The 13,592-nt window shown below is 35.1% G+C and overlaps 1 protein-coding gene and 1 pseudogene across 1 annotated transcript in view; one reads left to right on the forward strand and one right to left on the reverse strand.

Annotated features, from left to right (window-relative positions):
* The first annotated feature begins 6,532 nt into the window (after positions 1 to 6,532).
* Positions 6,533 to 9,073, forward strand: LOC107594194 (ankyrin repeat domain-containing protein 1-like; annotated as a pseudogene).
* A 2,302-nt stretch (positions 9,074 to 11,375) lies between these two features.
* The window catches only part of LOC107594207 (ribonuclease P protein subunit p30-like), a 2,966-nt gene continuing 749 nt past the window's right edge, over positions 11,376 to 13,592 (reverse strand). Inside the window, exons 2-11 of the mRNA XM_016284166.1 lie at positions 13,520 to 13,575; positions 13,383 to 13,439; positions 13,235 to 13,300; positions 13,074 to 13,142; positions 12,855 to 12,944; positions 12,375 to 12,491; positions 12,266 to 12,295; positions 12,147 to 12,184; positions 11,964 to 12,043; positions 11,376 to 11,742 (exon numbers count right to left, since the gene is read on the reverse strand). Of these exons, the coding sequence (XP_016139652.1) occupies positions 11,630 to 11,742; positions 11,964 to 12,043; positions 12,147 to 12,184; positions 12,266 to 12,295; positions 12,375 to 12,491; positions 12,855 to 12,944; positions 13,074 to 13,142; positions 13,235 to 13,300; positions 13,383 to 13,439; positions 13,520 to 13,575 (716 nt within the window). The 3' untranslated portion in view covers positions 11,376 to 11,629. The remainder of the gene's footprint in view (positions 11,743 to 11,963; positions 12,044 to 12,146; positions 12,185 to 12,265; positions 12,296 to 12,374; positions 12,492 to 12,854; positions 12,945 to 13,073; positions 13,143 to 13,234; positions 13,301 to 13,382; positions 13,440 to 13,519; positions 13,576 to 13,592) is intronic.

A 13,592-nucleotide genomic window follows, 5' to 3' on the forward strand; every position in this document is an offset into this window, starting at 1 on the left:
CCCCTGTGTGTGTGTGTGTGTGTGTGTGTGTGTGTGTGTGTGTGTGCATGTTTATGTGGTTTATGAGGACACAAATTTGTATAATAACATGGGTATGACATAGGTATTACAACGAGAAGGGGATTTATGAGGACATTTTCAGTGTCCCCGTAATTCAAGAGGCTTATAAATAATTCAGAATGAGTTTTTATGAAAATCTAAAAATGCAGAAAGTTTCCTGTGAGGGGTAGGTTTACGGGTAGGGTTGGTGTAGGGCAATAGAATATACGGTCTGTACAGTATAAAAACCATTATGGAGAGTCCCCATAAACCATAAAAACAAACCTGTGTGTGTGTGTGTGCACAGTGGCTGATTGGCACATAAAAAAAAAAAAAGTTCAGCCATCTATATTTGTTTTTGTATGGGGGAGTGACTGTTTTTTTTCGACAAAAAACACTCAGTTATAGGCTCATTCAATGCTTTCTTTGTGGGTGGTTGTGTGTGAGTGTGAATGTGAGTGTTTGACACATTGAGAATGTTGTATAGGCTCACCCCTTAATTTATGTGTATGATCTGCATTGTGTTGGATTTATAGATTTCTATTGGACAAATAAAAAAAAATGCTCTGAATTATAGTACATTAATTTCCCATTAATTTCCTATGGGTGCCCACTTTTGTCCACGAAGGGCAAATGAAGGAGTTTTTTTTTTTTCAACCACTTAACTTTGTTGAATTGAGTCCATTTGTGTGTGTGTGTGTGTGTGTGTGTGTGTGTGTGTGTCCAGGTGGCAAATTTAGGAAAAGTAGCCAAGTCTTGTACTGCTCAGATTAAGGAAATTATATAAAAAAAATTTTTTTTGAGATTTTGCCCACATTTGTCCCGAAGGATGCTTGAGGCTTAATACTAATTAGAATTCATGGGGTTGTTATTTAATATTCTGTCAAAATAAAATGTCAAATAGAACAGTTTATTTGTTTATTCATTCATTCATTCATTCTTACCATAGACCACATGTTTCGTTTGAGTAAATCTAACGGGCAATCTTTGGTCTCATTAATCTATTATTTGTTCCAGAGCAAATAGTTTAGAGGGCAAAATCTCATCACGTTACATTTTATGTAACTTTAAAGGTTTACACCGGCGCATGTGCAAAGCCGACCTCCATACGTCACCCGCCCGGAACTTCTTCCAGTGTACAACAGTGAGCGCAAGCTAGATTCAAGTGATTATTACATTTTGAATATGGATATTTTTCTTACAAAAACGCATCAATTCGCTACAGAAGGCCTTTGTTCTTGGCGACAAGAGACTGTTTTTATAAATGAGTTAGCAGTAAAGACTTTCATATTGAAAGAGACTGAAACAGGCGGTGCGTTCCAAATGGGATATATCGCCCCAAGGGCACTTCGGAGTGAAAACAATCATGGCTGCCATATTGAAGGGTCATTCCCATAGGCGTTCCAAACCGAAGTGCTCAAAATTGGCCACTTCAAAGGGCCCTTCGGAATGAAGGATTTCGAAGGGTACAACTGATGGACACTTCAGGCCCCCATGATCCTTTGCACAGGGAAGTTGTTTGGCGTCACGTTTTTTTTTTTTTTAGTCCTACACTCTTTATCCCTTCAATCAATAAAATGATTTGCGGGACTCCCGCAAAATAGAAATTATCTGTTTAAAACATAAATTGTTATTTATCTGTTGCACAAAAGCAAAAAGAACAACTAATATTAACATTAAAATGATTGGCATGCGTAAGCTAGGCATAGTTTCTATTTATAACACGTGTTTAAAGGGTTGCCCAATGTAGCCAACCACAGACTAAGCTGTTGATTTCTGGAAGGCAATGGCTGACCAGAGGTGATTAAGTTAGAATCCACTCACAGCAGTGCTGAAATTGCGTGCTCACGAATCGTCTCATTTTAACACACGAAGTGTAGACATTGTATCTACTCACCGCAGTGCTGAAATTGCGTGCTCAGGAATCCTCTCATTTTGTGTAGACACTGTGAAAGATTAATTATGCATACATTTATTGTGTTATAACAGAGCTTTATGAGATAGTGATTAACTGAGATGTCAGCTTTTAGTGATAATAAAGGAAGCGCTGCTCGCATTCTGCCATGCCAAACCATGCAGCCCATGCTTGCTTTTCTGTTAAAAATAACAGTGGTTTGTGAATGTTGATGCTTAGTCTAAATAACAAATATTTTATCAGGAGTGTTTATGCTGGGGTGTTGTGGAGTTTAGGAGATGTTACAGAACCAACATAATGTAAATTTCATCGATGTACTGAAAAAAATCTATATAGATTACTTTTATGCAGGCTTTTGTGGGCAGGAGCGGGACAAAACATGAATGTCGCGGGCGGGAGCGGGACCACATAAGATATATTTTCTTTAAGCAGGTCTCTACTTCAAAGCTCTCACTCCAGAGGGTAATCCCATTGAAGGGATTAGGGCATAGGGATGAGCCTTTCCGAATTGAATGCAGGGAGGGTTGTAAACAAGGAAGTTATTTTTTTCTTTCAACAACACCTGACGCAGCCAACAAATGCACTGAGCAGCGCAGTCATAGGAAATCACCAAATGAAAGCATAGTATGACAAAGATAGCACTTTCTTCGGCGGACATTCAACTGTTTTATTGTGAATATGTGATTGATCTGAAGAATGAATACTGTATCAGATGCAGTCATCACACTCGCTCAGTCCATCTCTCTCTCTCATAATACTCTACATAATACAGCGAGCTTTTAATAAAGTAATACAAGCTTTCAATTAAGCAACAACGTTCCTTCGTTACTAGTTCTGAAGTGACGTCTCCGAATTGGGAGGCTCAGCTGTTAAACTGTCAAACTGAGATTTGAATCCGTGGCAGAAGGAAGTAATTCTGCCCAAAAGAGGGTTTTTAAAGACACTCCGTTGTTGTTTCCTATGTGTTTACACACTTGTGCCGTCGAAAAACTGTTAACGCAATATCACCCTCGTAGCCATGCAATATGACTAGATATCGGCATGCTGGCATTACCTAAGGCCGAATCACAGCCATACCGATATACAGCCATTTCGCACTGCAACTCGTGTGATATTGCTCATATATATATATATATATATATATATATATATATATGTATTATGATATACTGTGCTATGATGCATCATCACTGTGCACATGCTAGACTTATATCTAAAAATGTTACAATTTAAAAGTAAATCCACATTGTTCTTAAGGGGGCATCTTCTCCCATCTTACCATATCAATTTGTATTCATTGCACATCATGTTTTCAGATGTTACATTTGTAACAACATGTTGCAATCATTTTTTTTCTCATATAAAAATTTCTTACATTAGTACCAATACATAAGGTTGTGATTTAGTGATTGAACTTAATGACTTGCCAACTCTGCCAAGTTCACATGAAATCAAAGACATCCCCCAAATGTGGCTGTTGTAAAGGTCCCACTGTTGGTGGCCAACAGAAAATAGTTCACATAGATGAGAAGCAACTTAATTGAATACATAAAACAAATAGACTTTGCCCATAATGGAGACACAAATGTGAGAATGAATCAAATTCCTTCAAATAAATGAACACAATTACAATTACATGTAAAATACACTAGAGAATAACTATTTAAAACTATGATGAGCACAGAGGATTTACACAAAGCTCGGTACTTAATAAAATAGGTGTAATGATGAGTTATCATCATTACAACTAATCAAATTGCAGGAACTGAACAGTTAGAAATTATGAAAATATTTAGTAGTTTAACAAGCAGTAAAAACAGCAGTTTTCAAGAAAAATAAGCATATGTTCTACTCTTCTTTCTAACTAACTACTTGTTGGCAGACTGATGTGGAGAAGGTTCAGATGAATTGGCTTCTGAATCCCTCTCAGCGGCTCAGCTCATTAGGAGGCATTCCACACATTCCAGTCCCACTGCTGTCTGCTGCACCTCACATCAGTCACACTGATCACACTGTGAAAATACAATTACAACCATCAGACAGCATGAATATGTACATACAGCCTATGTTACATAAAAGATGGAAAAGCTGGTCTACATGAGAAATCTAAGGCACATTATACAATACAAAATGTATTGGCTTACTGTACATCTTATTATAAAAGAATTACAGGGCACTTTCCATCAATAGGATACAATAAGACATGAAGCACATAATAAATAAATAAATAAATAAATAAACTTGTAAATAAAATAATAAATGCTGTAAAAGGGTTGCATGCAAAGTGTGGGACACAGCTAAATATAAATATCAGTTCAACAGATTGTCTCAATTTTGACAATGTGGTAATTTCTGTAATATGACTGCTTAATTTTCATGCATCAACACTGAGTAATATTTTTATATTATCACTTAATGTGATCAAAGGTTTGAAAACTTGCCTTCCATATCTCTGATGAAGCCCTAGTACATAGAAATGTGTCAGCACAAGGTTAATATTTCATATTCCATATTAATTTTGCTCACGGTATGCTGTACCAGAGCTGTGTGGTGACAAGTTCAACACACAATAAATCAGCCACAGTGCCCCCTGACTGAAACCTCAAAGCATGAAGTACATGTGATACATACCTTCAGATTAGAGGAACACTCAACACTGCAAAAAAGTTACATTTAAAATAAGATATTTAGAGGTGTACAGACAAAAATACTGATTAAAATTTTTTAAACCATAGATAATTTTGATTGATCTCTTCACTGAAAAACTGTTTACAGCATTGCATGTGACTGTCAGACCAGAGGTCATTAAAGAGCAGGTAGAGGCTGTTACAAGCTCCAGAAAGGGTTGCTAGATATTCAGGCAATGTGTTTAGTTACAGATAATCTTTTACAAGCATTTTCTGACACTCTGAGAATGAGGACACATAAAAACACAACATGGAAGCTTCACATATCAGTTATCCTACTGACCTATGGTCTAAATAGATCAACATAATATTAGGTAATATAGATGTCTCATATAGATTATCTCATTGGAACAATTCTCATATCAATGTATTTGGCCTGATCTGCGAGATGCAATGCACTTAAGTTTTAAATAATTCTTACATAAATCATAACTGACCAAATTGGATGGCTGTAGATGCTTGGATTCCAGATGTCATTTAATGATAATTCGTCAATTTTGCTTGTAAATTCAAAAACTTCTATTTGATTCAAATTACAATGATGATTTTGATGAATGTTTCCTTTATTATTTTTTAAAATGTATTTATAGCACTTATAAATTATCAACCCTCTAAATACATTGTACACAGTATTTCCGAGAAAGCATCATGTTACTTTTTATATTGATAGCAAAATTCAAAAATTCCAGAGCAGTTTTATAGCCTATGACAGCCCTAACAAAGTTCATTATAAAAATATATATATTTATTTTTTTACAAATTTTCTGTAGAACCCTACTGATGCCACCCAGATTGAAAGCTGTTGCTCCAACATTACAATTTTATATATCCATCTATTTGATTTCTTGATAGTTGTTTAATTAGACACATGTCACATAATGAGGCAATGTTCTTTAACTTCTATTTTTGTGAGCCACTATATGCAACGCTGCTGACTTCTTGCTGTGTCTTGATTTCTTGATACTAGCACACTCTGAAGTTTAAATTAATATATGAATAAATAAGACACCCGAGTCCTTATGTTGCATTTCAGACTCAAATGGCAATATTTTGTCATCTTTGGTGCTGATGCTACAAACAAATATTAGATATTATGGAGGGATATATCTCTCTCTAACACCAGTGTAACATTCTGCTTGTTAAAATGCTGTATGCAGCCTCCCACAGCGCTTAAGAAAGCTTTGAAAATGACACTCAGTTAGACATGATACAATTCCACCCATATTAATTTTAATAGATCAATTCTTCACATCTTGACTGCATCATTTCATAGGCTTATAAGCCCTGGACATGTGGGAAACTAGTAAAATAGCAGCTGACATGCAAGACAACCACCCATGTGACTCATTGCTCTGTGATTCATGGGAAGCTCAATTAAAAATAGTCACAGGGTGCAACAATTTTACCTGCTCTCATAACAGAAGTAATGCAAGTGATGATTTCTAAGTAGAAAATAGCCTCATAAATGAAGAAAACTCCCTAAATATATGAGACAGTCAAAGCTGATTATGATGTTATACGTCTACATATAACTTCATAAACATTCCTTGTCATCTTTGTGTGCTATGTGGAATGGTGTTCTGTGTCTTCGTCTTCGTGGTCAGCTGTAAGTCATCCCTGGATAGACAAGGGGCTCTATGGCGGCACATCAAGTTGCACCCACAGGTTTAATTTCCATTCCTTCAAATGTTCCCAAAGGCATTTGACTTCTGAAAATGGTTGTTTTTTCACCCTCAGCCCAATTCAAAATGCATCTGACATCACAGTGACGTGGAAAACCTGAGAGGTGGGAGTAGTCAGCTGAACAACAGGAGCATGATCTCCTTTAACTGTCACCACCACATACAGTATATAAGTGATGCTTGGCTCTGATGCCTTTTCAAGCAAAGTCATGGGAATCCTACAGGACGATGAGCTGGTAGAGGCTTCCATGTCTGTTTCTAAATGTCTATTTAAAAAGCAATTCATTTTAGTTATATTTCCACTATGCATTTTAAATCGTTTCATTTATGCTTTTGGTTCAAGATTTCAGTTTATTTTGTGCATCTTGGATTTTTAGGTCCTGGGCTCCTGTTACCTTTTAAAGCATAATAACGGGCCTACTTATGCTATAATTTGAAATATTTCAAGACAAAATCCTCTACTTCAACTGCTTGGTGAATATGAATAGAGAAAGATTATATTCCTTTAAATATGATACTTCTTTTGCCTATATATCTAGACTGAACTTTTACTATTTTAAAATGGTCACTAGTGTTTTAAAAGGGATAGTTCACCCAACAATCTCATGTCATTTCAAACCTGCATAGGCCTTTCGTCTGTGGAACACAAAAATATTTTGCAAAATATCTTCTTTTTTTTTTGGTCCATACAATGCAAGTTGATGATTAAACCAAATGGTTTAATTACCAACATTACATTCTTTAAAATTTGGTCTTTTGTGTGCCACAGAAGAAAGTCTTTGGTCTAAAATATACTGTATATGTGTTCTATTTTTATGTTATTTTAGGTTACAGACATGACAAGTGGAAACAAAGAGCAGGACAACACTGTGGCACAGCATCCTTCTGAAGAATGCAAAAGCTCTGTTGACCATCGTATGAAAACTTATAACCTTCAATGTGACAGTGAAGCCATTTTAAATGGTTTTAATGTAAGATATAGGTTTAAGTATTCATCTGCATACCTCAGCAAGCATATGTGATTAGAAGCATTTTCTTTAGCATATTTGAATGATTTTGCAGCCTGACAACAGCACTAATGACCTCTAGGCGATTTTAGAAGAGAGTCAGAAGATAAAAACAAGTATACCAGTCTACAAAACTTAGCCTGAACAAGAGATTGTTTTGTCTCACAGAATGATTTTGTCGATGAGGATGACTTCCTGAAGGCAGCACTGGATGATAAATTGCCAGTGGTCAAGAGTTACCTCGCTAGAGGTGCGGACCCAAATGCCCATGATAATGTGAGTGTTTACCCAACATATTGAATAAGGCACCTGACAGCACTTAAAGGACTTAAAGACAAAATGCATATATTTTTTGTCTAGTTCAACCGTACAGCTTTACACAGAACTTGCTCACAAGGAAAGTGGAAATTGTGAAAATGCTGCTGGAAGCCAGTGCTTCCATTGAAAATAAAGACAAGGTAATGAATAATGTTTACATAATACTTCAATATATTTGTGCATTTAGATTTTCTATGAATTCAAACATTAATACTTGAGAAAGAGCATGCAAGATAAAGACAAGGAAAACATTTTAAATGCAATCTTAAAATCCATATGCCAGGTTTTAATATAGAAATCTACTGTTTTATACCATTTTCAATAATTTTTTTTATTAAATGATTAAAAATGCAACTGGTGTAACCATCAAGCTAAAAGTAGCAACATTTTCCTTAACCCTTAAATGCACATGAATGCATACATCTTTTATTCACATTGTTATTTTTTTATGAATTAATTCATAAATATAATTTTTGAGCCTTATTGATCTTGACATGTCATGGAAGTATGCAAGGGTCCTCACTGAGATCTCATTTCCTTTTTTTCTGCATGTTGGTTGCACCACATGATTTTGTTTTTATATTTTAACAAACGGATTAAAAAAGAAAGATTATGCTAAACTGCTTAGTTCTTATGGAATAGGTGGCATACAGGTGGAAAAGTTCATTTATTTCAGTAATTCAGCTCAAATTGTGAAACTTGTGTATTAAATAAATTCAATGCACACAATCTGAAGTAGTTTAAGTCTTTGGTTCTTTTAATTGTGATGATTTTGGCTCACATTTAACAAAAACCCACCAATTCACTATCTCGAAATGTGGCGCAGACATCAATGCAAAAGACATAGTAAGGCATTTGGCAACACAGTCATTAAATAAAGTTAATCAACACCTTAATGGTCACTTTAAATGTCATTCTTTATTAGGAGGGTGACACACCACTGCATGATGCGGTCAGACTGAATCGCTTCAAGCTCATCCAGCTTCTTCTGTTGCACGGAGGTGACTTAAAACTCAAGAATTGTGTAAGTAAATGACAAATGTAATGTTTAGCCTATATACTTTAATCCTGTTGCTCATATATTAGGCTGTAGATACTAATAAATGCTCATTTAATTTACATGTAGGAAATCAATTTTCATGCCTCATGTTGACTAAATTTCACTGGGATACTTTTTTAAGCTGTGCACAGTGCCATCTTCTGGTACTTATGTAAACGTATTACTTTTAGTGTGGAAACAGCTCTCCAAAATAACTTTTAGTAGCCATGCCAAGGCTCAGGATCAGTTTTGCTTGGTTACCGTTACTGCCGATTTGTCTTCTCCAGGAGGAAAAGTCACCAATTGACAGTGCTTGCGAGTGGCAGAATGGAGCTAAAACCATCTTTGACAGCTTTAAGGATGGAAAAAGTAGAAGCGATACATAAGCACCATTGGACCGCTTTGAGCATAATACACTCAAAACCCTGCATTTTTAGATTGCCTGCTAATTAGAATCTGATATCTAAGGAAGGTATACTACTGAGCCCTGCATGACATTACACCTTTTTTTAAAAGGAAAAGTTATACGACAGTTTTGGAAATTGAAGCACAGTACTTTAACTTTTTATTAAACAGGGTTTCTGCAGACTTGAACAAGTTAAATTTAAAGACCTTTTTAATACCACCTTATGAAATTTAAGACCTAAACCTGTAATGGAAATACACATTTTATTACATACATATATGTAATATTTAATGTGTATAAATTAAAAAGAAAACAAAATATCAATGCTGTAATAAATGGTATTATATATACAGTATACAGATATACAGTGAACTTTTCATGTCAGCAGACAATATTCCATACAAAATATAAGATTTTTGGTGGAGTAAACAATTTATTCTGAAACAATTTTCATCAGTGTTCTATCAGCTTTTACATACTTAAATCTGCATATTTACCTTTACAAAGGCCTATTTTTAACCTTTTCAGATGTATGCATCATCTTACATCTTACATCAAATTATTACAATTGATCAATAAATTCAATATACACTATAGGGCTGCTACCAGTCAGATTAAATAATTTACACTGCAAATAACAATAATTACAACTGCAATAAATAATGTTATGAGATTAATGTTTTAAATGCATTTATGAATATACAAATAAGAAATGTTGAGGGGGGAAATGCATCACTTAATGAGTGAGTATTGAGTCATTCATTCAGCTGATTGAGTGTGTTATCATGCTGGTATCTTAAGGACTTTCGTGGACAGCTGACTCCTAAAGTTTTTGATATTCTTCATATTCTGTGTGGTGGTCAGATAAGTTTAAATAGATTTTTACCTTTTATGGGCATTTTACCTTTATAAAGCCATTTTTCTATAAGTGTGCATTATCTTTTGAGTCAAATTCTTACATTTAATCAGTGAATAAGAATAAGACATTTGGGCTGTTACCAAGCAAATGAAATCAGTATCAACAAAATTCATCTTTGCAATCCAGATATGAGCTGCATCTGAAGTGGCATTTAGATGTGTTTACACACTGTTTAATGCAGGACATGAATGCATTTAACCTGCAGTTACAAATGCATAAATAATGTTTTGATATATTAAACATAAAACATTGAATACTGATATTTGAAATAATTTAAAAAATTAAAAGATACTTTAAATGTGAAATTAAAACCGCCAGTAGGTGGCAGTAAGTCACAGTTAATAAGTGAGTCATTGCAACTGAACCGAATCATTTGAGTCATTGCGATTGAACCGAATCATTTAAACGAGTGATTCATTCGGGATCGAAACACCGTCGTGTTGCTCAGAGACGCAAAACAGTGCAATGGCTTTGTTTGGAATTATTTTTGTTGGCGAAATAGTGCAAAAACAGGCAATATGGTGTCTAAAACGTAAGTCTCTTAATAAAACTTCTAGTTTATTGAACTGTTGTAAAAAATCAATATCACATTTGTATATGGTAATTTTTGGAGAAAAAAAAGGACTCTTCCGTGTGAACTTGAGTATAAATATACACATTTTCTGCCCCCATGTCTTGAATTTGTTATCATTCTGAATGTATTTTAATAGACAGAATCATGCAGTGATCAGGCAGAGCGCACTGCAAATGCGCATGCGCACTAGACTTCGCGTAATGCCGTGCACTCTGTAGCTGTTTAGAATGTTTTTTTTGCATCGTGAGAATATGGAGTAAAATAGCTCACTTGTCATGGTGTTATTTAACTATATCATGTTATGAATAAACTAAACATTTTGAATTTTTACCTCAGTGTGTTTCCTCTGAGTTTATGTGTGCGGTCACGCTCATTTGTTCTGAAGTCTCGAGACAAACGGAGTGAGCCTCAGCAGCGCGAGCTTGTATTCTGCTAACTTACTGCAATTCTCTCTGATGACGCAGTAACTTACCGCGGGTCGGTCTGTCCAATGATTGTAAAGTCATTAGGTCCGTCAGACTGGAGATATTTTAGCGGTAATGAGACCAAAAATATTTAAGACCCATCGAATCGGAATTTAAGACATTTTAAGGCCTTATATTAGGAAAACGTTATTTAAGACTTTTTAAGGACCCGCGGACACCCTGTTAAAGCATAAATAAGGCAGAAAGGAATGAGAAACTTAATGGAACATAGAGCTTCGATCCTCTTCACATGTAAATGCACTGTCTGAAAAAGCTCTACTGCTGAGATTAGATTTAGTGAGAGCATGATTGTGGTGTTTTTTTGATATTCTAAATGGTAATTTATTACAGAATGCACTTGTGAGATGAGCAATTTTATACTATCCGTTTATTATCTGTACATGCATCTGTAAATTTTGCTTGCAATTCCTTTAAAGCTCGACTAAATAAATGTAATTTTAAAATATCTGTATTATTTTATTCAAAGTGGATTGCAAGACTGAGGAAAAGGGATTCTGGGAATATTAACCTTCATTTTGAAAAAATAAAAAACGTAACACATGAATGCTGGAATACTGGCTATGCTAATTCAGTTTTGGCCTTTTTAGATATTGGAGATTCTTCTTCTTGCTTCTGGGGAGTTTTTGGTTTCTTCATGGTGTAAACAACACCAGATGCAGTGGCTCTCGTCTCTGTTTTAAAAATCATGAAAATTACCAATGAACATTCATAGAACATTTTACATCTAATGTCAAAGAGATAAGACTGAACAATAAGACCTTTCTCATGCACATTGGTATAAATGCATACTCAGCAAATCAACTAGAAATCTAACAACAAACAAGAGCACGTGGCATAGATTTTGCCTGTACTGGAGAAATGGGAAATAGTTGAGCTCTTGTCAGTCATTTACCTCCATGAAGCAAGACAGATCGACAATTAGTAGAAACGGCAGCTTTGGCATCTCCCTCAGACAGGCTGAACAAAAGCCCTCTGAAATCTCAATGAAGGAACATATCAACACACATACAATGCTTTTCAGAAGTACCATGACATATTGTTTCAACTTATTTATACACAAATTAAAAAAGGATACAAATTGGCAATGTCATATGGGCCCCTCAACTCAAGAGGCTAAGGAAAAGAAGACAACAATGTCATACTGACCATACAATACAATAACACTGAAATGATATATCAATTTACATAACTTACTCTTTCTGCTCCACTGGACACTATGATATTCTGTGAGAAAAATAAATGTAATTTCAGAATCAGCTTAACACATTTTAAGGGTGTTTAAGTGTAATAAGGGACAACATACTTTTCCTTTACAGACTTCCATGAGGCTGATGGCATTGGCAATGGTGTATCTCCTCATAGTCGTGTCTCTGATGGCTGCCGCATAACATGTCTCAAAGAAAACTCCCCTGTCAATAGCCTGAAGTGACCAACAATATAATAGTGATGATACATAATTTAAAGGGATAGCTCACCCCTAAATTACCATTATTTATTAACCCTCGTGTTGTTTCAAACCTGCATTAAAAGGTCAGATTTTAAATATATAATAAAAATGAGAGACTTGTGCTGTCGAGTTTTGAAAAGAATGCAGAAGCACCATGATAGTATCATAAAAGTGGTCCATTAAATTTTTAATTTTGGTGTGGAATATTCCTTTATAGGACCTCATTGTAATATTCACAACATTGTAATTTTAGTTGCCAAGTTCTATAAATGCCCCAGTGCTACTTAAAATCAACTGGTACGCTGGTAGGTATGGATACAAAACTTTATAACTCACCCCATTAACTGGAGCCCTTTTAAAATGGAAGGGCTGTTTTTCAGCCACTGCAATGCAGATAATGTCCACATCAAAAGTCATGCAGGCTGCCTGACAGAGATGAGGAAAAATATAAAGAATCTTTAATATCACAACTGTTGGTTGTCATCGATATGTAAAGAAAATAATACTACTAACTGGAAAACATTCAAGCTAATTCAGAATTGCAATTTCCCTTACATGAAAGAGTTTTTCTGTCTTGGGATATACTGCCACAAGGTCAAAGCTTTTGTATTCATTGGTTGGTCTCTGAAGAGAATAACACAAATTTCACCATATAAATAAAACGGTAGCAGAAATGTCTTACAGTTTAGTTTCTTCATGATAAACTTGCAACTTACAAAATGAGAAGCATCAGAGGCTATGATGGTCAATCGATTCAGTACTTTGACGGGAGAAGATTTGCCCTATGAAAAGAAAGCAGATAAAAATCATTAAAAGTATCAATCATGGGTAAGTATGCTCTGGAAACATGCAAAAGTAATTTACCTGTACTACTGGGAATTTATCAAATATGTCGGACACATTCTGTGGCTTAGGAATTTCCTGTAATACAAGAAAATAAGAGCATCATCACATGAACTCTCTTAAAGTGTACACGTTAGTCTAACTACTTTATATCATACCTGCTTCTTCTGTTGTGGTTCAACCACATAGTTTATTGCGACTGTTGAGTAGCCAACTGAAATATAAAGAGTG

The sequence above is a fragment of the Sinocyclocheilus grahami genome, unplaced genomic scaffold (assembly GCF_001515645.1).
Source record: "Sinocyclocheilus grahami isolate Dianchi unplaced genomic scaffold, SAMN03320097.WGS_v1.1 scaffold180.1, whole genome shotgun sequence".
NCBI classification, from domain to species: domain Eukaryota; kingdom Metazoa; phylum Chordata; class Actinopteri; order Cypriniformes; family Cyprinidae; genus Sinocyclocheilus; species Sinocyclocheilus grahami.